This window comes from Coenobita brevimanus, chromosome 107, assembly GCF_032717465.1.
Source record: "Coenobita brevimanus isolate Jiangsu-jjx chromosome 107, ASM3271746v2, whole genome shotgun sequence".
Taxonomy (NCBI): Eukaryota; Metazoa; Arthropoda; class Malacostraca; order Decapoda; family Coenobitidae; genus Coenobita; species Coenobita brevimanus.
This window is the reverse complement of record NC_137060.1, coordinates 29785823-29810564: the sequence shown is the minus strand read 5'-3', so window position 1 is coordinate 29810564 and position 24742 is coordinate 29785823. Positions and strand designations below refer to the sequence as shown.

Below are 24742 nucleotides of genomic sequence, written 5' to 3'. Positions count from 1 at the left end.
ACGTGGATTCGGGAGGGTGAGGGTCACAGCTTCTCCGTGTGTCTTTGCAAATCGTTCTGCCTCTGTCTCCAGACTCCTCGATCGTCAATTTGTGTATCTTTGCAACTTTACTGTCTCTGTCGCAGCTGAAACCTCTTCCTGAGCCTCTAGAAGAACCCTTAACTCCAAGAATCAAGGTTTATTTAGGTAGAGCATAAAGATTTGGTTCACATCAAGGTGAGGGCAAGCGTTGTCTGTGCAGTTAAAGAACTAATGTAAACTTACCAGGAGCAGCTATCAACGTTCCATAATTATTGTAGGAATACTTCAAAGAAATATGGGACCGCCTCAGAAATGTTAACAATAATGTGGTATGTATTAGCCAGTTATGTTCTGATCTCTTTGGGTAAGATTAGGTTAAGTTAGTTTGGACTGACATATATTAAACCTGACCTAACCACAAGAACATAATTGGCAAATACAAAGTGTGCTATTTTGTTAAGCAGCAGAGCATGGTGTCCTACATCTCCCCATTGCTTAACAGGGAAAGGTGAATTATCGTACAGGATGTTAGGCAATTTAGAACAGACCTTCCTGCGCAGTAGTAAGGCATTAAGAATAATAAGAGAACAAGAAACAAATCTACAAGGTGCTAACTTCTGTAGTAGGGGAGGATTTTATTTTATTTTATTTTTTTTATGACTATGGTACAGTAAGCCAATAGGTCATTGGTTGTTGTACCACATTTTCTAGGCAGATATAGATAAACTTTTATTTACATTTTAAGTTGTTTAGGATATTGCATCATTGGGTTGTAGTCACAGTTGTGGCCATTATTGCTGTCATCCTCTGCTTTTCCATGTATTATTAAAAATTCCTGTTTTCCTCATGGTAGGTTGATACAGAGTCTCAGGTTGTAGGTGATTACCATCCTTTCATCCTGGACAATCTCTCTCTCTTTCACCTCATCATTCATGCCCCTTGCTCGCTGGTGCAGTGGTAGCGCTCTCGCCTAGCATCTGCTAAGACGGGGGTTCGCGCCTTGCTCAAGATGCAAAAAAGTTTCACTGACAAAGCGGGTGGTCACTGTCCTCCTTGAGCAAGAGGATGGGTGTGTGCGTGTGTGAAGGTCAAGGCTTTGCCCTTAGATCGGACTATATGAGCTCTCAGCTCTCTTCCGGGAGGGTAAAATGCCAATGATCACAAAACCATCACGTGATCCTGACTGACCCGGTGAATTACATGTAGGAATCCTAAATATGTCCTTCATTCAGTCCTTGGTCATCACCTGTAGGTCAGTCTGGGTCTGAGGCATTTTGCTTCCCTTTTCAGTTAGTTTGCTTCCCTTTTTAGTTAGTTTTCTGGTTAAAGGAGTCAAGGTACACAGTTTCATGATACAACCCACACTAGGTTAATGGGTACCGGTATGCTTTGTAGGTTGGAAGATGACTACAGTATTTGTGGTGTGAAGATGGGGATGTAACAGATAAGGAAGAAAACACAGTATAGTACTGTACCTGTAATCAGAAACTAGTGCACAGATGAATCCTGAACATGCATAGGAGATGGAGTACTTCTATTGCTATAAACAGTGAACAGAAAAAAAAGAAAAGAAAAAGAAGGAAAGAATAGATCAGCTTTAGGCAAGGAGGATTGCATATGGGGAAGAGTAGAAAGTTATGACAGCGCTGTAGATGATTGTAATGAACTGAAGAGTAGGATAAACTTTAAAAGTACCCTGCTTCAATTACAGAACATTTTTCTGGTTTTGAACAGTTAAATTTTTAATACTGTTGTAAGGTATGTTGCCATCTTCTAAGATCTTCCCCCATATTTGATGATAATGACAAAAGTTTTCAAGCATTGTATTTTATTCCTGTTTATTAAAAATACTCTAGCACTATTGTATGCCTTATTTACAGAAACAGTGTTTACAGTATCATTAATCTTTATTTTTGCAATATTGTATTTCAGATGGCAGATAATGAGGATGCCTGCCATTCCTCCAAAATGTGTCACCTTTCATATAGGCCAGACCCATATGAGGATTCAGCTGATTCCGATCCTGAAGTTGATGTTGAGGGCTGCAGTAGAGATAAAACAGCACCAGGAGGTGAAAGTGCTATGGACATAAAGCTGAGTTGTTGTGGAAACCTGGTACGTGAAGAAAGAGAGGATGCATGTGCAAAATGGAAACTTGATCACGCAGACACAAAATGCAGTAAAGAGAGTAGTTTTTATGGTGTAGTCAAAGATGGAAACTTATCAGATGAGAAAGAAACCACAGCACCAGAATTTACTAAATGTTGTGAACACATGAATCCAAAACTTGCTTTACAGAGACAGAGTACTTCTGTAGCTGCAAGCAGTGATAAGAAATTACAAAAAAATCAGAAAAGAAAAGATAGATCAGCTTTATACAAGGACCATTGCTCATCAAACAGAGATAAAAGTTGTAGCTGTGCTGTAAGTGTGAGAAAGGACCATAATGAATCTGTGAGCATGATGACCTTGAACAATTCTGCCTGTGCTTTAGGTACCGAAAATTTTGATAATTGTGGCATTTTGATAGAAACTGATACTGATATGACAGACATCAGTGCAGAGCAAGCAAATGCATTAAAAACTAGAAGAGAAACTTGTTTCAGGTCAGATGCAAGTAATGAAGACTCGGATGAATCTGTGGAGGTTTATGAGGCTGACAGTAAGAGTAAAAAATGTCCCTTGAAGGGCTGTGGGAAGGTGTTTGGGAGACCCTCTCGCCTGGCTCAGCACTTGAGGATACACGCAGGGGAGGTAAGAGTTATTGCTCAGAGGATACACGCAGGGGAGGTAAGAGTTATTACTCATGATACTTATTTCAGCTTCACAGAAGTATTACGGGTGCTTCATTTCTCCTCTACAATTTCTGACTGTTATCTGCACTACCTGTGTTTGTTGTATATATTTCATTTACAGGTCTCCCTCTTTTGTGACTGGGTTATGCATCTAGAAACCCATCTGTATTCCAAATAATCATAAATTGAACACATTATAACATGGGTTCAATGGAAATACATTTTTGGAAATGGACAACGGCAGCCCTGCAACATTGCCTGAGTATGAATTTAAATTTCCAGCTCACCTAAACTGGTCATCATCATGTGTTCCCGTCAAGAATGGGGCACAACTGGTTATTCCAGGAGCAGATACTGTAGATTGGATGAGGAATGGCAAGAGGGAGAGGAAGCGAGAGAGTGGGCAAGTGAGGCATGCAGTGCAGTGGTGGGCGAGACAACACCCCCACCAACACTGTGCTTGGTAGACACGATCAGTGAGTTTTTAGTTACAGTATAGTCAGTCCTTGAGTAACACATTTTTCCTCTAATGTGGTCAGCATAATGCAACAGTTCATAATGAGCATGGGGAAAATCTCAAGCTTGTGCAGGAAGTCAGCTGGCCTGGCAATGCAATTTGAAAGTCACACACATTGACATCACCCCACCAGACTTACCATAATTGACTGGCTTACATCTGGGTACCTGTCCTGGACATATACCTACATACTCAATCCATTCTCTGCAGCAAGATTTTTCTGTGTGTGTTTGAGTGTCGTGCGCGGACACTGATTCTTAGTCATGCCGCGCCATCAGCCACAGCCACCTAGAAAGCGGCACATCTTCACGTATGCCCAGTAGTGAGATAGTAAAGGAGTTAGAGCAGGGAAAGAGGCAGGTAGAAATGGTGAAAAAGCATGGTCTGAAAGAAAGTACCATCAGAATGGTTTGGAAGAACTGAGAGAAGATAAAGATCACGCAAGGGAACCCTGGTGATGCGAAACTGGCAGCAATGGAAGTTAGCAATGTTGTCCTGAAGATGACTGAGATGCTCATAGGGCATTGTATTGAGTGCCAGAGAAAGAACGATGTCCATACCAGTGTCCGCGTCATACGAGAGAAGACAAGACTTTATTAAGTTGAAGTAGCCAAATGGCTGAAATACCCTAATCCGCCTGCATCCCAAGCATCCTACAGGTGGTTTTGTTCCATTGTGAAGAGAAATAAATTGAAAAATGTGAAGATAATAGGGGAACCTGCTAGTGTTGCCATGACTGCAGTCCTAGAGTTTCCCAGTTTCTTAAGAGACATCATCTCAGAGGGGGGCTACACTGCAAACCAGATTTTCAGTGCCGATAAGATGGCATCTACTGGAAGAAGACACCAAAAAATCATACATCATCAAGAAGGAGAGGAGTACTAGTGGATTTAAGGCCTCAAAGGACTGGTTCTCGGTTCTCTTGACATACAATACCTCTGGCACGTGCAAGCTGAAACCCCGTGTGGTTCACCGCTTTAAATGGCCCCGCACGTACTGTACCACAATATGGACATGAATAAATTAAATGTTCATTGGTAGATTGAGTTGGTTTGGGCATGTGGAGAGGGTGGGGGATGATAATTGGGTGCAAAAAGTGAAATTGCAAGAGGTACGGTACACCTTAAAAGATCTGGGATGAAGTCATTGAACGTGACCTCAGAGATAAGGGATAATATGGAAGCTGCCAGAGATCGAGCGGCATGGAGAGCTGCCAACACATGCAAGCATGCTGAAGCCTTTAAAAAACGAGAACCAGACGAAACAATTGGTTGAGTAATAAAAGGGGATGGATGTCAGGGGCCATCAGTCTTCAGTGGTTTGACTTGTGTTTTGTCAAAGAGACAGAGAAGTTTTGTTGCAGGAAGAACCTCGACTATTCTCTTCTTGCTCGATAATGCCCCTGGTCATTCGAGGCTTATCAACAACAGGCATCCCAACATTAAGGTGGTCATCTTGCCGCCAAACACCATTTCTCTCCTTGAACCATTAGATCAGATCATCAGCATTTTCAAGGCAGTGTATGCGATGAGGATGTTCGTGATGCTAGATACGGTGACAGACACAAATAAGGAGCATCCGAAGATATCCGATGCTGACTCCCCACCACTATCACCACAACCATACTTGCGTATCCTAGGGACTAGCAGAAATTCTCCACCACCTTCTGCATCTGCATCCACTCCTTCTTTGAGAGGCCAAGACTGTCCTCCAATTTTGGAAAATTCGAACATAAAAAATGGTGTAGAGGCGTGGAAGGAGGTGAATCAAGCAGCGATCCACCACGTCTGGTGGAATGTGTTAGAGGGTTCGCCAAGCCACAAGTTTGAGTTGCTGGGTGAGTCGCAGGTAGTCGAGGTGGCAGTCGGCCAGACGGTGGAGGCAGCATGGTGAGTGGAGAAGGGAGAAAAAGTGAGCAGATGGAGAGAACACTTTAAGGAACTGTTGAACACTGAGAATAAAAGTAATGCAAGTATAAGTGGCTGGGGAATGACTGGGAGAAGGAGGGCTTTGAGACGAGAGAAAGAAATCAGTAGGATGGAAGTTGTGGAAGAAATGAAGAAACTCAAAATGGGGAAAGTCCCAGGTGAAATGCTGAAGCATGGGAGAGAGATAGTAGTAGAATGGATGTGCAGATTGGCCAGGGAGGAAGGTAAAGTCCCAGAGGATTGGAAGTCAGGTACAGTATAATTATTCCCTTGTACAAAGGAAAAGGGGAAAAAGAAGTGTGTATGGTCCTTTCACCGCAAGAAGTCCGTTCAAGGTGGGGCCCACCTGGTGAATCACCTCTAGCGATGCTGCCAAGTCAACCGTAGTACATGCCTCTCTCTCTCTTATTTCCCATCTATGTGCTATTTGAAATTGTTTTTTATATTCTGTATATAGTAAAGGAAGCTATATAGTACATTGAGTATCACTTTTTAGAATTATAACAACGATTTGAATGAATTCTATGACACGTGGCAGAGCTTTTTTCCCATGTTGCCACGCCGAGGTCGGCGAGGGACCCAGGGTCAGAGAGAGGATTAGGCCTATAGGGGAAACCTCTTAAAAATAAAACGCGCCTAGACTTTTACCTCATAGGTGGTGTGGAAAAAAGTTGAAAATAAATAATAAATATATACAATATATATATATATATATATATATAGAGAGAGAGAGAGAGAGAGAGAGAGAGAGAGAGAGAGAAACAGGTGGGATGGGGGTAGGTAGGGAGACAGAGAGATAATCCGATAATTGGTGGTCAAATTGGCAACGTCGCACTCGGGGAAAGTCCAACTTCTGCCACACCCTGAACAGACTTCTTGCTGCGAAAGGACCATAGTAATCATAGGGGCATTTGTCTTCTTAGTATACTAGGAAAAGTATATAGTAGGATACTTATTGACAGAGTTAGGGAAATACAGACGGGTCCCGATTGTACGAGCTAACTGGGAGCAAGGATTTTGCTTGGTAGCCGAATTCTCATTAAACAAAGATAAGAACTTATGGGAAAAATAGGGTTAGGGAGCAAGGTCTCTGAGCAACCTCCCCCCAAACCACCAAAACCAACTTTCTGATCATTTTAAGCTGGAATAAGGGGTTAATACAAGAGGGTAATACACCTGAACTACAAAAACAGCATTAATATAAGCAAAATAACATGTATTGTAGGTAAAATAGGGATGGGATGAACAACCAGCCAAGCAACCTCCACTGACCACCAACACATGTGACAGTTTTAAGCAGGAATAAAGGGTTATTACACCTGAAATACAAATACCCTTGTCTCGATTCTTGTAAGTTGGGATTCTGGGGGGTTTTACCTGCTCGTTAAACAGGCGGTGGTGCAAATTCCAAGACCTCGTATTAGCGAATTCTCAATAAGCAATTGCTCGTTAACCGGGACTTGCCTGTAACAGAGGAATTACTGTAGTTGGAGAAGAACAGAGAGGTTTTAGGAAGGGAAGAGGTGTAGATCAGATATTCATTCTTAGGTCTTTAGTGGAATGGTTTCTGGAGAAAGGAAAGAAGTTGTATGCAGCCTTCATGGATTTGGAGAAAGCATATGACAGGATGGATAGATAAGGAATGTGGAAAGTATTAAGAATATATGGAGTAAATGGGAAGTTGTTGAAGGCTGTGAAGAATATGTATGAGGGTGCTAAGGCTGCAGTGTGTGTGGACAGTGAACTGAGTGAATTTTTCTATTTGAAAGTTTGATTGAAACAGGGAGTGTCATGTCTCCATGGTTGTTCGGTCTGTGTATAGACGGTGTTATAAAAGAGATACAAGGTAGGGCATTGGATGTTGGAGTGGCCCTAATGAGAGAGGGCAGTGTTTGGAAACTCCCTGTACTGTTGTTTGCAGATGATCCTGTGTTGTGAAGTGAAGATGAAGGGGAGCTGCCAGACTTGGTGAATGAGTCTGGGAGTGTGTATAAAAAATAGAACCTAAAGGTGAATGTAGGGAAGAGTAAAGTTATGATCTTTGAGAGAGATGAAGTCACTGAATGTACAGTGAGGTTGGATGAGAAGGAAATGGAAAATGTGAGTACATTAAAATACTTGGGTAGTGTGATGAATTAGGATGGAAGTTTAGAGGGTGAAGTGCTTGAAAGGGTACAACAGGGAAGAAAGGTTGCTGGTTCTATGAAAGCATTGGTAAGAAACAGGGAAGTGAGCATGGAAGTGAAAAAGTTGCTGCATGACAGTATTGTGATACCAACTGTAACATATGGAAGTGAAGCTTGGACCTTGTTGGAGGGACACAAGTCAAGAGTGAGAGCAGTAGAAATGAGTTATTTGAGAGGAGCATGTGGAGTCACATAGAGAGACAGACTGACAAGTGAGGAAGTGAAGGAGCATTGTAGTGTGGATGTGGATGTGATAGAAAGCATTAGGAGAACACACTGAGGTGGTTTGGCCATGTGGAGAAGATGGAGAACGAGAGACTGATGAGGAGGGTGTATGTGAGTAAGGTGGAGGGGAGGAGAGGGAGGGGGAGGCCAAGGATGAGATGGAGGGATGGAGTGGAGAGATATATTAGTGAGGGGGGTGTGAGCTTGGAACATGGCAGCTTAATGGTGGGGGACAGGGCGACATGGAGGCAATTTGTTTGTGGCCACCCCTTTTGAGATTAAAGCATCTGGCAATAGATAGATAGATAGATAGTGTTACACAGAACATTTCTTTAGAATTGCCTGTGAGTATGCTTCTTCCATTACTGTACTGTATAACAGGGATGCGACACCTATCAATCCATACATACTCATCCCAAATCTGTCGGCCTGTCTAATGCAAGAGCATGCTCTGTTCAATTTAGCTGATATATTTGTATACAGTTGGTCAGCTCAGGAAGATTCTTTCATAGGTTGCCCTTTCCATCTTCTTACAAAATCTGTCTTTTGAATGCAGTGAGTCTCAGCATCTCAGGTTTAGTGCATCTTCATTTTGAATCTCATGCAAGACCTGGGTGACTTTTCTTTGAAAAGGATGGACTTTGAAGACTTACAGCATTTAGTTCCATCTGTTAAAAAAAAAAAAAAAAACATTTATTGCCATGTCATTTAGGCCTAAATGTAATATTTTATTGAATCAATAGTACAGGAACTGAAGTCACACCAATGTGACCCATCATATTTTGATATTCACACTGACCATTCATCTGTGAAATTTTCCCCCTGTCTGATCATTTTAATTTGTTTCTTTGTAAAGCTTAGATCTTTTACAGGGCATTTGGATGGGTTAAGAATGTAGGACCAGGTATAGTATGAAACCATAGTTCCTCATTTAGCACGTTTTTCACTGTAAGGCTGTTAAACAATATAGGAACATTTTCACATTACACATTTGTTCATTGTTAAGTGGTCAGGATCTACAGTGAAGGGTCAGGGTTGAATTCCCTCACACTGACATTTATCTTAGTACTGCATATCACATATTTCTTTAACTTGCTTTTTATAGACAGGTACATCTAGTCACAACATTAATTTTGATGTGAAACATTTTTTCAACCCTGCATATAATTTTTAATATGTCAGAAGATAAACTCTCACCAAAGCAGCTTTTATTGAAAACTGTAGTTTTTGGAAACAGTTATGAATTGCTGTAATAACCCCCACCAATCACCACATGTAGCCTTGAAAAGTAGATACAGTACTTGTATAGTACATGAGGAGGGAGATATTACCAAAGCCTTCCTTTTTTATATGATGCATGTCCTCAAAGAGACAATTAGGCCTTACTCTAGATATTTTTTTTCCAAATGAACATAGGTTGTTCAGTTTAGTTGTTGATGATCTCTTCAAGAATTAGCTGCATGAAATACTGTGCAACATATTCTTCTTGTGTCGTCAATATAAATCAAAGAAAACTTAATGCATCCATCCGTCATCCAACCCTATGCCACCCCATGAGGAGCGTAGGAGCCTGGGGCTAGGCAAGTTGGTCCTAACATTTAAGGTGAGAGTGACCTGCCTCACTCTTCCCTGAGTGGCATCACATGAACAATAAACCCCAACCATCCCTTGGATATAAACCTACACAGGCTTAATCCAATTGGAGTGCCTTAATTACCCACTAAACCACCAGGCGCCATAATTTGGTTATATGGTTACCACCCAGCGTAGTAACAGAAATCCATTTGGCTTGTCACTTAGTGTAGAGTCACCCACAGGCAGAAGGAAGAGGAAAGAAAGACAGAAGAGGGAGTGTTAAGTCACCCGTAGGCATAAGGAAGAGGAAAGAATGAAGGAAAGAAAGACAAGAGGAAGGAAGGAAGAGAGGAAAGGGCAGACACCCAAAGCAGCACAACATCGAGTGAGCGGATGGTGAGCACCCCCACCTAAGAAAACATAATATAGAGTAAATTTGTGACCTTAGCATTACAGCATGATAACTTTATGACATTATTAACAGACATGGTGTGCTATCATAGCATGTACATTATGGGTAATTGCTCTAGAGTATTGTTAAATAATTCTTTGTGTGACATGATTGTACAGTACCTGGAAACACAGGCAACAGTATGTTTACACAGGCTGAAGAATGTATAAGATTAAGCCCAAGTTTCAGGACATTAGCATTGCAGTCAGGAGAGCAGTGTTTGTTAGTGGGACCATTTATTGAGCCCTGAGTTCCATCACTGGTAAGAAGATGCTAATCTTTGATTAAATATTGAGTCCCTAGATAATATCTTGATAAGTTACCACTGGCATAGTGTCTTTGCCAGATAATCACGTATCACTCCATATTACTAAATTTAGGAAATCATCAATTCATTACAGCTATATCAGTGAGGCTACCCATGCAGTATATCACTATAACTGCCATGATAAGAATATTCTGGTATATGTGGTTTATGTCTGCTTAACTGTTACTTTATAACATCATATTGTACTGGTCAAAAGGAACTGTAAAGGTAACAGAAAATAAACACAGTTAGTTACACAGTGCATGTTATTCAGAAGTATTGAAAATATTATATCTGCCATGTATTTCAGCTGCATCTGTTACCGCCTGTAAAGGTTGTGAGAAGTCAATCACTAGTTGTTTTGAAACCTCAGCTCACTGCCTGATGTGTATACGTTTCACTTCCCTTTCCTCTCAGTCTCACTGTGAGCTCACCAAAGGCAAGAGTACACACAGCAGTGTCCAGTCACCTTAACTATCATATATGTGGTAGAGTGATTTAGAAATTTTTGTAGATTAAATATATATTACCAGTTATGTGTGGTAGAGTGATTTAAGTACTGGTGCTTTTAATTGTTTAAAGGCTTTGTTGATATAGTATTTTTTATGTCTTTGCTTATCTTTATTTTTTTTAAGCATTCCAGGATATTCATACCTGATTATTATGTTGCTATATTATATCATCCAGCAGTTCAAAAAGGTAGATGATGGTGAACATCATCCACTCACTTGATGTAGTGCTGCCTACTTCTTCCTTCTCATTTATCACTTTTTCTGTGTCTGCCCTCTCTCTTCCTATTTCTCCCATCATTCCCGTCACTTTTTATTACTCTTCTTTCCATTTCAGGTATCATTACATTGAGTGACAAGCCAACTGGCTTCCTGTAAGCCAGGAATCCATCTACGCTGTGAGTGGTAACCATATAACCATCTCACACAAGTTCTCTACATGTCAGCAAATGGGTTGGTGGGGTGTGAGTGCCCTTCCCCATAAAACCACTAACTCAAAGACAAATGGCTACCCCTTAAGCATCTGACTATAGATAGAAAGATAGTTCAGAAAGGTTGGCAAGAAATATTATGAGTGGTTCTTGATAAATGATGACAAGCTAGACTGTATTATAGTAGTAGTAACAGATGACTGTACACTGAGTGACAAGCCAAATGGTTCCTGTACATCAGGAAACCATTTACTATTCTGGGTGGTAACCATGTAACCAAATTATGTCACCTGGTGGTTTATTGGGCAGTTAAGGTGCTCCAATCAGATTAAGCCATTGCAGGTTTATATCCAAGGGGTGGTTGGGGTTTATTGCTCACATAATACCACTCATGTGAGTGAGATTGGTCACTCTCATTTTAAATGTCAGGACCAACTTGCTTAGCCCCGGTCTCTTGCACTCCTTATGGGGCAACACTGGATTAGATGATGATGAATGAGTAACTGGATGATTCTTGGACCAGACAGTAGATAACTAGTTTACGTGACTCACAATGTAACCATAACGAGTACAGTGAAATACGTTAACCATTTTGGTACATCGATTCCATTTTAATTATGTTTTTGCCATGGCCAGATAATTTTTCCAAGTTGTAAAAGATCTTCCATGATGAAAGAACTAGGAAGTCTCAATTATCTTTTTCAGAACAGTTTGATAACTATTTATTTATTAATTTTTCAGCTGCTTTTACTCACCCAAAGACTGACCCCTGATAATGAATGTTGTTAACATTGCCTCATGTATATACAGTACAGTATTTATTGTTTTCCAGCGGCCATTTGAATGCCCTATAGAAGGCTGTTCCAAGTCCTACACTCGACAGCAGCACCTCAAAAGACACGTGGTAACTCATCATACAGGGAAGACGGAAGAACCAAAGAAGCTAGAGTAAGAGTCTTTATTAATTTTTATCTCTTGCATTAAAACAAAATGGCTCCCTGTGGCAGGCAGCTAACATCTTTAATTGTGTAAATTTTAGTCGGAAGTTCTGAAAGTATTTTGTTGAGTTGGAATCATGGATGAATGCTAGTGTTAAGCATTTATGGATGTTGGAGGAAGTGTTTGAACATTTTTAGGAATTTCGCAATTTGTTTTTTGCCTTTAATTTGTTTCATGCATGCCAGAAGACAAATATTGAGTCTACTTTAGATAATATAAGATGTTTATTGATTCCATGCACTACTGAAATTATTGCTATGTTTCCATCCTTATCATATAATCATTCCAATCCTAATTCCCTCCTAAGAGATAGGGTAATACTGGATCTAGAAACAAAGAAATGGAAAACACAAAAGTAGGAGAACTGTCAAACAGGATGCTCAGTGAAAAGGGTCTTACAGTCCTTTATGTATCATTAAAGTCTTCAAAAACTTACATCCACTTGGGACTACAACAACAGTAACAAGAACTGAGAATGAAATTCCAGCATAGGAAGTGAAATTGTGGGGTACTGGTTATGAACTTTTGGAGCTTATTCTTTCAGCTTAGGATCAGATGTTCGAGCCCTGGTGCCTCCTTAACGTGGTGTGAGATTTGGTTCATTGCCAACAGTACCTAAGCCTCATTGTTAGTGTGCATCAGATAGCATGTGCAGAGAAATGGCCATTTTTATCCCTTCGAGGAGAGTAAGACTGTCTAGCAGTAAAAGCTGACAGCAACATCCCACTTCTACCATGCCAGGAAAAAGTAGAGGAAGTGGTGCTATATATGTCAGTTATAGTATCATTTTGAGTGAAATTAGGAACAAAATACTGTGTGTGTGTGTATACAGTATATATATATATATATATATATATATATACATCCATCCATCATTCAATCCTACGAAGAGAGAAACCTGTATTTTACACAGGAAAAATCATCTGAGAAATTACCAATATGCCAGTAATCGAACCCAGGACTCTCAGGTGAGAGCCAGGCAGCATACCACTACACCACAACCAGGTAACTGGTTAACTTTTACCTGGTCGTGGTGTAGTAGTATGCTGCCTGGCTCTCACCTGAGAGTCTCGGGTTCGATTCCCGGCATATTGGTAATTTCTCAGACAGATCCAATCCTACGTTGCCCCATGAGGAGAATAGAAGCCCGGGGCTAGGCAGTTGGTCCTGACATTTAAGATGAGAGTGACCAGCCTCACTCATCCCTGAGAAGCATTACATGAGCAATAAACCCCAATCACCCCTTGGATATAAACCTTCACCGGTTCAATCTGATTGGAGCACAATAATTACCCACTAAACCACTAGGTGCCACAATTTGGTTATATGGTTACCACCCAGTGTAGTAAATGGTTTCCTGGTGTACAGGAAACCATTTGGCGTGTCACTCAGTGTAGAGTCACCCATAGGCAGAAGGAAGAGGAAAGAATGAAGGAATGAAAGACAGAAGAGGGAGTGTAAAGTTACCCGTAGGCAGAAGGAAGAGGAAAGAATGAAGGAAAGCAAGACAGAAGAAGATAGAAGGAAACAAGGATGGAGGAGAGGACAGGGGAGATACCCGAGAGCAGCACTGCATTGAGTGAGTGGATGGTGGGTGCCCCCACCTACCACAGTTATATATATATAGTGTAGGTGAAGTGGAGGGAGGGAGAAGGAGGGGAGACTGAGGATGAGGTGGAGGGATGGCGTTGAGAGGTACCTGTATGTGAGGGAGGAGAGAGTGAGTTGGAGAGAGGGCAATCAAATGGTAGGCGACAGAGCGACTTGGAAGTGTTTTGTCTGCAGTAACCCATTGCAGGATTAAGGCGTCGGGCTATAGATAGATAGTTTTTATTTTTATTATTTTTTTTCATGTTTTTCTTGGTATTTAACATTACTTTGGATATTCCTGTGTGTTTTGATGTCTAAATATGTCAGATTGACCTGATAACAGTGCCAGAATTAGAGGGGTACTGTGCATACAGTGATATATATGTAGGTTGTTTTTTGGTGTTCCTTTTTTTTTTTTTAATGGTTTTCTTGGTGTTGAAAATTATTTTGGATAATCCTATGAATGTTTTGTTGTCTAAATATGGCAGATTGACCTGATAACAGTGCCAGAATTAGAGGGGTACTGTGCATACAGTGATATATATGTAGGTTGTTTTTTGGTGTTCATTTTTTTTTTTTTTTTAATGGTTTTCTTGGTGTTGAAAATTATTTTGGATAATCCTATGAATGTTTTGATGTCAAAATGTGGCAGTATGACCAGAAAACACTGCTAAAATAAGGAGGGGTACTGTACAGAATGTAGTGTTTAGGTAGGGTGTTTTTTGGTTTTCATTGGTTTTTCTACAGGGTTCTCTTGGTGTTTAGCATTACTTTGGCCATTCCTATGTGAGTTTTGATGTCTAAATATGCCTGAATGACCAGAAAACACTGCCAAATTGAGCATAGGTACTGTACAAATAGGTTAGGTATAGGTTATAAATCAACTGACACACATAATTTTAGTCTAAAATATCATCAGAATCAATTAAAAAAATCAAAACCCATCATTAAACTGGGGTTTGGCCATTTTTAGGTGGGGTATGGTGGTATTTGTATCCCCATCTTTAAGCCAGGGTATTGTATATCGAGGTATTACTGTACCACTACATCTCTTATGCACCAGCTCATCACAGTCACTACACAGGATGGAATTACTTCCCATGCCCTTGTGGCAAATCACACATGAACATTCCCCCTCTTCTTTGACAGTACCACTCCTTGCCCTGGGTACCATCACTTTTGTTTTATCGGCATTTACTCCTAAGCCCTTGTGCCCCATACCATCTCTCCATTTCCTAAATCTTTCCTCTGCCTCCCTTTCATTCTCTGCAGTCAGCACGAGATCATCAGCATACATCTCCCATGGGATTCCATTCCTGAAGTCATGTGAAAGGGCTTCAAGTATCATAATAAACAACAAAGGGGCTCAAGACTGATCCCTGATGCATACCAACATTCATGGAAAAATCCTCACTGTAAATTCCAATTACCCTTACCTGGGTGTGAGCACCCACTTACATGGCCATAACCACCCTAACCAGCCATTCCTCGATCCCAAGCTTTCTCATTGTCCACTTCACCACCTCTCTAGGGACTGTGTCAGAGTCCTCCTCCAGATCAACAAAAACAAAGTACAAATCCCTTTTCTTTCCTATATATTTCTGAAGCTGTCCAACAATAAATATGGCATCTGTGGTCCCTTTGCCTGGCATAAACCCAAACTGCATCTCAAATATTCACTCTTTCTCTAATCATAACTTCTAAAACCTTCTCCATTACCTTCATTATCCAATCCAAAAGTTTTATACCTTTTTAACTTCTTCATTCCAGGGCATCACCCTTCCCTTTGTACACATTTACAATTACACTTTTCAGCCAATCATCTGGGAAAACACACTCATATATAAACATATTTATCAGGTTAGTGACTAACCTCACTCCTATATCTCCTGAGGCTTTCAGCATTTAGCAGTCAACCCGGACACACCTGCTGCCTTCCCCACTTACAGCCTACCTATTGCCCTGCTCACTGCTCTCAGTAGCAGCATCAATGAAAGGCCAAGGGCCAAAAACTGGGTCTGTTGTCTCCAAACCTTTCCTGTCTCAGTCAGGCTCTTCGTTCAACAACCAGTTGTTGTGCTTTCTCCAGATGTCTTTAATATCTCCACTGTTCACCACTACCTTTCCTTCATTATTCTTAACACACTGTCAACCCATACTATCCCTATTCTCCCTCTTAGTCTGGTATGTCACCTTAAATATCACATTCTTCCTTCCCTCACTATTTACCGTAGGTCTCTGAGGACCAGACTTTGCCCTTTAAACCTCTCTTCTAGCCCCACGCATGGCAGCCAAGTGTTCCTCTCTGCTACCACCCTTTCTCCACTCCCGGAAATGCCTACTTTTCTCCTTAACAGCAGCTTCTACATCCTTATCCCACCACTGAATTACTTTGTGTCTTGGAGGACCCTTGTTCACACACTGAATCAGTAATTCACAAGAGGTTGTTCTTGAGGGCTCTGAACTTTTCATTAACACTTCTGTCAACTACTCCCTCTTCAGCCACCACTATATTCATCTCGCTGTAGAAGGCATCCCTTACTGCTTGACTTTTCAACTTTAATATTTTCCTCTTAGGTGCATAGGTCCTCATTTTCATCTTATGCTCTTTAAGCACCGTGGCACAGATCAGTAGCTTGTGTTGCAGCACACACTCCTTGCTCTGTATAACATTAACAACCCTCTTTAACTGCCTGGTGGCCCTACTGACCATGAAATAGTGCTAGCTGTTTTCAGAATCATTTAATCTCACACAGTTGGTAAAGCAGCCAATCAGAATTCTAGATAATCATGACCATAATGCCCATCTCTTGGAACTGTTCCTGACATATCATCAAGATCAGTACAGGATAGAAGTACTGTCGCCACTTTGATCCTCTGACCATAATCTTATCATAGCCTCATTAGTCGGCTCCCCCAAACCTCCCCTTTCTGAACCTGTCAGGATGACCCGATGGCACTTTAATAGGGCAGACTGGGATGAATTTAGAAATTACCTTCTGACATTGCATTTCTTCTCTAGTGATGTCAGTTCTACCCAGTCCCACATTAATGACTAATACTGGCTGGTATGGATTCATTCATACCAAGTCAACAGTTCACTACAAGCTCGAACTCTCCAAAGTGGTTTGATAGCAGTTGTGCCAGAGCAGTGGTCCGAAAGTCATTAGCATATAACTCTTACTTAAAATTAAAAACATCTGAATCACTCTGTCAATTTAAAATTGCAAGAAACCATGCTAATGCTGTAATAAATCTCACTAAATCAAACTTAATTCAAAATCAAGCATCAGAACTACTTAACAGTCGTAATGACAATAGAATATTCTGGTCAGCTCTCAGTTCTTTCAATAATAACTTTAACAAGTCATCACCCATTCCCCCACTAAAATCTCTAGATGGCAGCATTACAAATGACCCACGTGGTAAAGCGAATATCTTTCCCAGTACAATTGCCTGAAATTCAACCGTAGAGGAAGTCAGCCAGAACGTCCCAGTACAAGAACATGACTCTCCCAAAATTGTTCCACTTAAAATACAGACTAGATACGTAAAATGCATCCTAGATAATTTACTGACCAATAAAGGTTCAGGCCCAGATGGAATTCCTCCTAATTGTTTTGAAAAAGCGTTCCCCAGAACTTGCCTCTGTTCTAACAGAATTATTCAGACTATGCATACCAGTATGTACTTCTTCGTTTCATAATTAATGGAAAGAAACCAATATCCACCTTGTTATGAAGAAAGGAAGTTCCTCTGACCCCTCTGATTACTGACCGATAGCTATTACATCTTCACTTAGTAAAGTATTTGAAATTGTAATTGATAAGCACATAGTTAAACACCTTGAACCCAACAATTTAGTCAGTGATAGGCAATATGGTTTTTGTCACAAAAGATCCGTCATTGACATACTCAATCTCCTGACTCACACCATCCATCAGTCAGTTGACCAACATGGCGAAACTCATGCAGTAGCCCTTGATATTTCTAAAGCTTTCGGCAGTGTGGCACTGTTCCCCTTCCATCCAAACTCCCTTGCAATGGACTAACGTCATTGGTTCCTCTGCTTTCCTCATATCTCAGCAACAGAAAAATAAGAGTAAAAGTAAATGATGTATATTCCAATTTCCACTCAGTTAACACCATAGTGCTACAAGGATCAGTTCTGGCACCAACCCTATTCTTAGTTCATATTAATGATCTCTTATCTGTCAGCCACAGTCCCATCCATTCATATGCAGATTACTCAACACTTCACAGTTCATTCACGCTCAAACACTCATTTACAAAGTCTAATATCTCTAACGCAACTCAGTGCAGCCATCTCCATATATCAAGACATATCTAAGATCAATGAATGGAGTTAAAATAACCTTGTCTCAATGCTAGGAAATCCAAATATATACAGTTTAAAAACAGAAAGTTATTAGACAGATTCATATATTACTTTCAGTGCTACTAATATTCCCATCTCCAAAAGTATTCAATTCTTAATGTTTCACTTAACTGTGTCCTCAGCTGGACCTCTCATGTCAGATCACTTCCTAAAACCGCCTCAGAGAAACTTGGATTGGTAACTTCTTCACTGACGAGCAGTTATCTATAGTTTATAAGAGTCATGTGTGCTTTCAGCTAGAATATTGCGCACCCATGTGGAATGGATGTGGAGAGGTTGCACTAAAACAACTAGAAAAAATTGAGAACAAAGCTGTTGGAATTATTAATAACTCTGCTGTTATAAATAAACTACAGTACTTCCCCTACAAGTAAGAAGGAATGTTGCATCCCTTGCATTATTTTATCTATACAGTACTTTTATGGCAAATGCTCAGACAAAGTTGCGTCCTTTGTGCCACCTTTCCATGCCTTCTCTTGTGCTACACGGGCATCTGGTAGCGCTCGTGGCTGGAATGTCACACAGCCATATTGCAGAACTTCTTCCTATCAGAATTCTTTTATTCCCTGAGTTGCATCTCGCTGTAACTCACCTCCCAGGGGTTGTTTCCCCCCAAACTTCAACCTACAGCTGTTCAAGTCCAGCTGTTACAGATTTTTTATGAATGGAGGATGCCAATAATCTTGTGTATGGATATTTTTTTTATTTATTTTTTTTTATTCATTTGTTTTTCCTTCCTCTGTTCTGTTATTTAAAAAAAAAAAAAAAAAAAAATCTGGCTGGTATTTCCCCCAGGTTCATATGTAATAAACCCACTCTCTCTTTTCCTAAAATGTGTGTTGCACCAAATCATGTTCATTCCCCCCCAAACTCGAGTATCCTCTCCCCTTCCTTATTTCTTGTACCATATGCACATCCCTCATGTACTCCTTCATTTCCTTGAGCTGCTTCACCCACTTGACCATTTAAGTCCCCTCCCAAAACTACAATCTCATCATCCCCTATACCACTTACTACATGCACTAGGTCATCCCAAAATCAATCCTTTTCTATCTCATCCAAACCTGCCTGTGGAGCATATGTTGATATAAATGCAATCATAATCTCACCGAACAAAATTTTCACCTCTATTATCCTTTCACTGACTCTCATCACATTCATGACATATTCCACCCATTTCTCCCCAACACACCCACACCATCACATCCATCTGCCCTTCCCTGCCAGAACAACTTGTAATGTGCATCCCTCCCGGCAATCATTCTGGCTGATCCTCCTCGAGACCTGACTTCCTACACATATCCCACATCCACCCACCTCCTACTAAATGCCTCAGTTACTTCCCCCGCTCTGCCCCTCAAACATCCTATGATGCCACTGTGATCCCCTTGGTGATTGAGTTTCCTCAGGCTTACTTAGATAATTCTTTTTAGTCATAATTTGGTAAGAACAAATAATGGGGAGAAACATACCACAGGCCCCACCCACCCGCACAGTCCCAGGCCTAGGCATGGGATCTGAGACGCATTGCCCACCAGCCATGACCAGTGGCTGTGGTAGTGGCAGTGGCCTTGGGGCACTCTGCCAGGACTGCTACAGGGACACCCTTCAAGCATGCTTTGGCACTGTAACTGTCCTGCCATTATACACCCATTGATAGTGCAGCCTCCTGGGGCACTACTCCCAGGCTTGGGCCCCTCTCCACTGGGCAGAAGTGGCAGCCTGGGAAGCACAATGCCCGGTACTGTCTAGCTCAGGTTGAACTCCATCTCATCCCGGCACCAAAATCTATGCTGGTGGAGTCCTCGTCATGCCTCCCTACAGTAGTTAGCACTGGCAAAGTTTTGTGGCCACATACCCTTGCTAGCATCAACCCTTGTGATGATATGTAAAGCACCTGTAGTGTAGTGCATGAGATAGTTAGAGGAAAGTGTTTGAGATAGTATGCTTGTTAGAGGAAAGGTTGTGAGATAGTATGCTTGTTAGAGGAAAGTGTTTGAGATAGTATGCTGGTCTACTCTCCATGTAAGTATTACACTGAAAAGGTCAGCAAAGGGGAATGGTCCAGTAGCTAGTGAAACAAAAGCACCAGCTTTCCTTACCACCAGCATTCCCATTCCCTTTGGGAGTACCGCCCTGATCAGCTGGTGCTACAGCCTACTCGTTTTGTTTCGTTTCGTTTCGTTTCGTTTTTAAAGGCTCCAACATGCTTGCATGTGTCGGCCTTGGTCACCTAATGGCGGCTCTCCACGCTGCACGATCCATTGCAGCCTCCCTGTTCAGTCCCTTAACCCTAAGGTCACACTTAATGCCCCCGTCCCATGTCTTTCTTTGTCTACCCCTCATAACCCCACCCCCAATATTAACACTTCTCACCTTCCTCACCCAATTATCATCCCCCATCCTCTCCACATGTCCAAACCACCTCAATCTACCTCTCCTCATCACAACACTCCCTGCTTATATATCATGCCTCCATTTGGAACTGCGTGATTGTTAGATGGTCTTTGAAAATGATGAGTTGTGTGTTAGACATAATTGATATTTCACTTTCCTTTGCTCAGGTGTGATAAATGTGGGAGAGTATTCATCAACATGTATAACTTAAAGAAACACCACCAGAGATATCATGTGCAGCAAAGATTCACCTGTGGTGAGTGTGGAAAAATCTTCAAGAAGCAGCAGCACCTCAAGACTCATTCGTTTGTCCACACAGGCATCAAGCCTTATGCGTAAGTCATAAGTCTGAGCCTTCTTTGTAGTCAGTCAAGTTACCTTTTCTGCTCTTAAGCCGAGAATAAAAAATTACTTAAATTTTCATTGCTACTTAATAATCTGATATGCCAGTTTCCCCCACATTATAGTACCAGCTGTATGGACAGATTTGTTATTTTGGAACATAAGGATTGCCTGTGCTTCAGTTTATGTACAGTGAACAAAAGAGTATCTATATTCCTGCAGTAATATCAGGCAGGTGAAGCATCTCCATTTTCTGGGGCTCTGAACCCCTCCTTGGCCACTGCAGGTGGATTAGAACCCCACACACTGAAGGTGCTTTGCATGCCCTGTGATATCACAGCCTGTCATGTATATACATATCTATCTTCCTAAAGTCTTTAACACTTTGAACTCAGTTAAAGAACTTTAAATTACTGTACTAAATGGTATGTTTCAAATAACCATATATTGCGTTGTATTGTCACTCATTGTAGCCTTGTCTTGTTCAATAACCACATACAGATATTGTATCACAGTTAACCATTGCTGTAATGGACCCGCTTATACCAAACCTCAGATACTGTATAATGGACCCCATGACCATACTTGACAACTTTTGTTATACTGTATACCGAACCAAGATCTGGTACAGTGAGTGCATCTGGTGACCTATCAGACATCATCATCTAATCCTGTGTTGCCCCGTGAGGAGCATAGGAGCCCGGGGCTTGACAAGTTGGTCCTGACATTTAAGATGAGGGTGACCAGCTTCACTCATCCCTGAGTGGCGTTACGTGAGCAATAAACCCTAACCACCCCTTGAATATAAACCTGCACAGGCTCAATCCGACTGGAGGGCCTTAATTGCCCACCAAACCACCAAATGCCATAATTTGTTTATATGGTTACCACCCAGCATAGTAAATGATTTCCTGGCATACAGGAAACCATCTTTTTGATAAAATCTAATAATTTTGCTCCCTCAAGACTATGTTGTTCACCGTAGAGCAGTTTTTTTTTTTTTTTTTTTTTTTTTTTTTTTTAATGGGGAGGTTTTAGGAAGGGAAGAGGTTGTGTAGATGAGATATTCATTCTTAGATCTTTAGTGGAAAAGTTTCTAGAGAAGAGAAAGAAGCTGTATGCGGCCTTCATGGATTCCAAGAAAACATATGACATGGTAGATAGAGAAGGATTGTGGAAAGTATTAAGAATATATGGAGTAAATGAGAAGTTTAATGCCATGAAGAGTATGTATGAGGGTGCTAAGGCTGCAGTGCGTGTGGATAGTGAACTGAGTGAATTTTCTATTTGAAGATTGGATTGAAGCAGGGATGTGTCATGTTTCCATGGTTGTTCAATCTGTATATGGATTGGAGCAGATGGGGGACGTGGAAGGTGTGTGCAAGATATTCACAGAAGAAATCTGTGCAGCATGTGAGGTGGTGTGTGGGGTGAAGAGAAGATGAAAGTGGGTGCAGGGAACAGCATGGTGGAATGAAGAGGTGAGAGATGCTGTGGCACAAAAGAAGAAAGCATATGGTGAGTGGATGAGAAACGGGTGTGGAAGAAGTTGAGAGACGGAAGAGTTATATGTAGAGAGGAAGAGAGAGGTGAAAAGATTAGTAAGAGAGAGTAAGAAGAGAGTGGATGAGGAATTTGGAAGGAAGTTGGGTGTAAAGTGAAGGGAATTTAAGAAAATGTTCTGGAAAGAAGTAGAGAGTTAGACGGGGTGCCAAAGAAGTTAGTTGGGGAGTGAAAGATAAAAATGGTAGATTACTAATGGAGAAGGGAGAAAAAGTGAGCAGATGGAGAGAACACTTTAAGGAATTGTTGAACATAGAAAATGAAAGTACTGCAAGTATAAGTGGCTGGGGAATGGCTGGGAGAAGGAGGGATGTGAGAAGAGAGGAAGAAATCAGTAGGATGGAAGTTATGGAAGCAATGAAGAAAGTTAAAATGGGGAAAGCCCCAGGAATTGATTGTGAGGTGAAATGCTGAAGCATGGGGGAGAGATAGCAGTAGAATGGATGTGGAAGATGTGCAAATTGGCTTGGACGAAAATGCACATTCACACGATATTAAATTCTTGGGATGTCATGATTTGCAATGATCATTTAGGATATCAATGGAATCTTCAAGTAGGATACTTTTTTGATCATGTGCTCCAAAGAAATGCACAGATGCTTAGGCCTGTAGCACAGAACAGGAATTCCAGGAGCCTGATTGATGAATGAATGGGTGTCTGGCGTGTTGTACTGGGCATGGTTTTGATAGGCCAGTCCCGTTCATGCTTTCTTTCCTTGATTACTGAACCCTTTGTAGTCCTGTTCTTATTTTGGGAAAAATGGGGACATGATGATTGATAATGATGATGTGTAAAAGTATATATTGGTTAACAGTTGTGAATACCCTGGGTGTGATACGCGATGTGAGACCCCAAGCCGGCTGAAGCGCCACTGTTTGAAGCACGAGGGCAGTCGTTATGTCTGCCCACGGGATGAGTGCAACCAGACCTTTGATCAGTACAAGGAGCTACGCTACCATCTCTCTATCTCTCATCCAAAAGGTCAGGAACACGTTAGGATTTCTTGACCTCCTAGTTGTAGTAGCATTATGGCTTGTTCTCTTAACATTTTTATCTACAGTAATTTTTTTTTTTTTTCCCATACAGCTGCAATTTTATTTAGCCTAGGAGTGACCCATCATAGTGGGATATCTTTAGCAGTCTCACATTGACTGTGATGATATCTTTTTATTGGAATATTGCTGATGCTTCAGTATTGTTTTCAACTTAAGGGAGATTCCTTTTGATACTGGGATTAGAAGGTTTCATTTAACCTTTTCAGTGCAGTTGCATCTTTCAGTATTACTCTTGCAATGACCAGGTGGTATTCTTCAACATAGAAGAGACTTCTTATGGTAAAGGTAATTGAAAAAGAAATCTTTGGTCCAGACCCAATTAATCCGGATTTTGTTTAAATTGGACAAAATTTTAAAACTATGAATTCCAAAAATATGTTTAAAATAATTCTAAAACTATTTTCACCAGCAGGGTTGAAAGCAATTGTCATTTGTTTGGTCTCAGATCACACTAGGTTGCAACAAAGGTGTCAAGAGGAAGCGTATAACATTACATAATGCTGATAGTGAAAATTCAGTATTAATTAGAAGTTAGTGTTCCTGCAGGAAAACTTGTAAGTGTGGTATCACTAAAGAAACTTCATCAATCATCAAGAAAAACAGACAGAAAATGAAGCAACTTGCTTTAAAGCATGATATTACAGTGAATGTTGTGAAAGTAAGAGGAAAACTCTTCCATTGGACACAACTCTAAGTAGAAGAGATTGTTTATAAATGGTATGTACAGCAGTGATCATGCGGAGTGCTATGTGAGTACATCACTGTTATTTCATAAATTGCAGTGGGGGTTAATAAACTCTCAGCAGACCTGCCCTACCCAGTGCTGTGTGAGTACAGCACTGTTACTTCAATTGTGGAGGGGGTTAATAAACTCACAGCACACCTGCCCTACCCAGTGCTGTGTGAGTACAGCACTGTTACTTCAATTGTGGAGGGGATTAGTAAACTCACAGCAGACCTGCCCTACCCAGTGTAAGGCATGAGTGCTACCCGATCACCACACAGTGCACCAGTAGCCACCTGTTGTCACTACGCCTCTCCCCCACTGTTCCACAAAAAGTGGTTGAATAATGAACAGGTCAAGCTATGAACCGATTTTTCCCATAAGATTGTTAAGAAATAGGGAGGTTAGGTTCCTGACCACATTTGTTATTCAAAAAATAATAATTAAAGATGGAAAAATTACTGGTAAATATGAACGAACGTGAGACAGGGATTTGAGCTGTTTTTTTTTTGGAGACCTACATTCTCAAGGAAATTTTTTTTTGTACTACATACATTTCAGATGATTGACATTTGATTTTCGATCGAAAAAATGTTGGAAAACAAACGTAGTATACCTACTCAGCGATACTGAAGAAGGCTGCCTGAACGCCTTCGATAGCGTGGTTTTTTTTGCTGATCTCACCGACTGGACATGACATCACCACACCAAACAAACTCAAATGTAT

General features: G+C 41.0%; 1 protein-coding gene across 1 annotated transcript in view; it reads left to right on the top strand.

Annotated features, from left to right (window-relative positions):
- Positions 1-24742, top strand: part of LOC145416606 (uncharacterized) — a 32808-nt gene continuing 8066 nt past the window's right edge. Inside the window, exons 1-5 of the mRNA XM_080285537.1 lie at positions 1-16; positions 1954-2775; positions 11778-11893; positions 20498-20665; positions 23051-23217. Of these exons, the coding sequence (XP_080141663.1) occupies positions 1954-2775; positions 11778-11893; positions 20498-20665; positions 23051-23217 (1273 nt within the window). The 5' untranslated portion in view covers positions 1-16. The remainder of the gene's footprint in view (positions 17-1953; positions 2776-11777; positions 11894-20497; positions 20666-23050; positions 23218-24742) is intronic.